This window comes from Micropterus dolomieu, linkage group LG09 (genome assembly GCF_021292245.1).
Source record: "Micropterus dolomieu isolate WLL.071019.BEF.003 ecotype Adirondacks linkage group LG09, ASM2129224v1, whole genome shotgun sequence".
Lineage (NCBI taxonomy): Eukaryota > Metazoa > Chordata > Actinopteri > Centrarchiformes > Centrarchidae > Micropterus > Micropterus dolomieu.
In genome coordinates, this window is record NC_060158.1 from 3,076,338 (window position 1) to 3,078,945 (window position 2,608).

General features: G+C 36.8%; 1 protein-coding gene across 1 annotated transcript in view; it reads left to right on the forward strand.

Annotated features, from left to right (window-relative positions):
• Nucleotides 1-2,608, forward strand: part of LOC123976721 (saxitoxin and tetrodotoxin-binding protein 1-like) — a 26,169-nt gene that overhangs the window by 19,098 nt on the left and 4,463 nt on the right. Inside the window, exon 16 of the mRNA XM_046059069.1 lies at nucleotides 493-584. Coding sequence (XP_045915025.1) covers nucleotides 493-584 — 92 coding nt within the window. The remainder of the gene's footprint in view (nucleotides 1-492; nucleotides 585-2,608) is intronic.

Sequence of the window (2,608 nt, forward strand, 5' to 3'; positions counted from 1 at the left end):
AATTGGATAATGTGATCATACCTCTGCCTTCCCTCACCGAGGGATGAGAGGCCTGAAGAAGTCCGACTGTAAAGCTCATGTCTGGGGACTCCAGGTCTGTGAGCCGATGGGAAGAAAATAGAGAACCGATACGTGACTCTTCTGTTAGCTGTACAAGACTTTAAGTAGTACTATTAACAAAATGTCTTTTGTCTGGTAGAAAATTAGCTAAATATTCTCCCTTTTGTGTCTGTAGGTTTTTATTTAGCTAAATAGCAGCTTTTATAAACATAAACATAAGCCAGAAGGATTTGGAAGGAGGTTTTTGCTTTTATACCACTGTGGCAGCACAGAGCGGCACATCTCATGTACGGGGACTCGACTCTCTTCCAATTGGCTCACAGACCTGAATGTCCCTGAGGTCTGTCTGTCTTAGAAGAACTGGCCTCGGATAATAGAGAGCACAAGTTCCTCCCTGACCCTTCTTCTCTAACTGCTTTGTGTCATTTTCAGTGATAAGCCGTGCACTACGTACTTTTCCAACTTGACGATGCCCTCTGACCTGTCCGACTCTGAGAACCACACGCTGCACATCAGCGCCGCCTGTGAGTCACATCAACACACACATCTGTCTTTCTATATAAGTGCCGTCATTCACATAACGCATTCCTGGTAGCACTTTATAATAACTACACACTATAAAGCATTAGTTAAGTATTAGTAAATACGGAATTCATCATTTATAAAGCATTGCTCATACATTAATACACATTAGTAAGTCATTCATAAACACAGTTATAAATGTTTTATTCTTTATTATCTACACACTATGAAGCAGTTGTTAAGTATTAGTATATTTTTTGTTAATCATTTATAAACCATTGTTCTTACATTAATATACATTAGTAAGTACTTTGTAAACATAGTTATACATGTTGTATTCTTTATTAATAAGATCATATATAAATATATATATATATATATGATCGTTTCACTATTTATCAATTAAGTTTTATTTTAATTACAAACCAGTTGTTAATGGTTCATAAGATCATTTGGAAAGTGTAAGAATTATTGCATCATGGCCTGTTTTATTTCTTTATACTTTCCCGAGGAAGAATATAAACAATCTCAGCAGAACTTGTAAATCTGCTAGTGGTCAAGTTAGCAACAATGGATACGCAACGTCCGCTTAGATTTTCAAAATAAAAAAATGTTTAGAAAAGGAACGTTACTTGCATTCCATACGCAAACGAATAAAAAAACTCTATACTGACATTTTGTCACAGTGAAGAAGTGAAAGTCCGGTTGTACTGGTCAAGCCGCCCATCTCAACCATGTCTCCTTAGCATAGACTGTGGCCCACATAAAAATACGGGCCTTCGCTATTTTGACCCTCGGCGCATCCAGTAATCTCTCACTTTAGCGCTAGTGATGGCAAGTTCGACTCTTTTGACAGACTCGTTCATTCAAATCTCGTTCATTAAAATGAACTAATCCCTTTTTTTGAGTTATTTCGTTCATTTGAACTAGGCTGGTTATTGTGGCGCTGCAGCCCTCTAGTGGGCGATTAAAAAACAGCGCCGTTATCAAACACAGAATACTTGCTTTATTTGACAAAGTATAATGCACAAATTCACCTCTTGATCACTCTCTATCATCATTATATAAACCCCCCTGGGCCCACAACCAAATTCAAACCATGTAAAAACCACAGAAATATGTTGTCAATATGTAATCACCACTACTCCGGCTAAATCCTTCCATTTTCACAATCTTTCCCGAGTAGTATCCAACCAGACCAGCCATATAAAGGCTGATGTATATAATTACTATCATTATCTATAAAGTGCTCATTCATACAGCAGCCTAACATCCCTATCCATGAGTAAAATATTAATATCAGATGTGCGTACATAGAGGTAATAAGCTTGATACACTATATGATTAAACACACTCTTATTAAAATTCAGCCAATTTAATAATAATCTTTATTTTTTATTATTTGTAGAGCACTTTTCAAAAACACGTTACAAAGTGCTTTAACAAGTGTAAAGACAATAATACCCAAAAGACAATCATACAAAGATAGAAGATAAAAGCAAGAAAACATTGAACAGACTAAAATACACGTTTAAGATAAATATAAAATTAGTTTTCAGTCGAGACTCTGGAACAGACAACAGACCTCTGCCCGAGGATCTCAAGGTACGTGCTGGTGCGTATGGGACTAAAAGGTCAGAAATATAACAAGGCGAGAGGCCATGAAGAGCTTTAAAAGTGATCAATTCTAAAACATACTGGGAGCCAGTGTAATGAAGCTAAAATAGGAGTAATGTGGTCATATTTCTTTGTTCTGGTTAAAAGCCTGGCAGCTGAGTTCTGGACAGTCTGGAGTCGATCAATAGATTTTTGGGTTAAACAGGTGAAAAGGCTGTTGCAGTAATCCAGGCGTGATGAGATGAAGGCGTGTAAAATGCTCTCGGTGTCCTTAAAAGTTAACATAGATGGAATTTTAGCTATATTTCTAAGTTGATAAAAACATGATTGAACAAGCTTTGTGGTGTGCTGCTCGAAATTTAAATTACCATCAAACCAAACACCAAGGTTCTTTGCCACAGGCTTAATG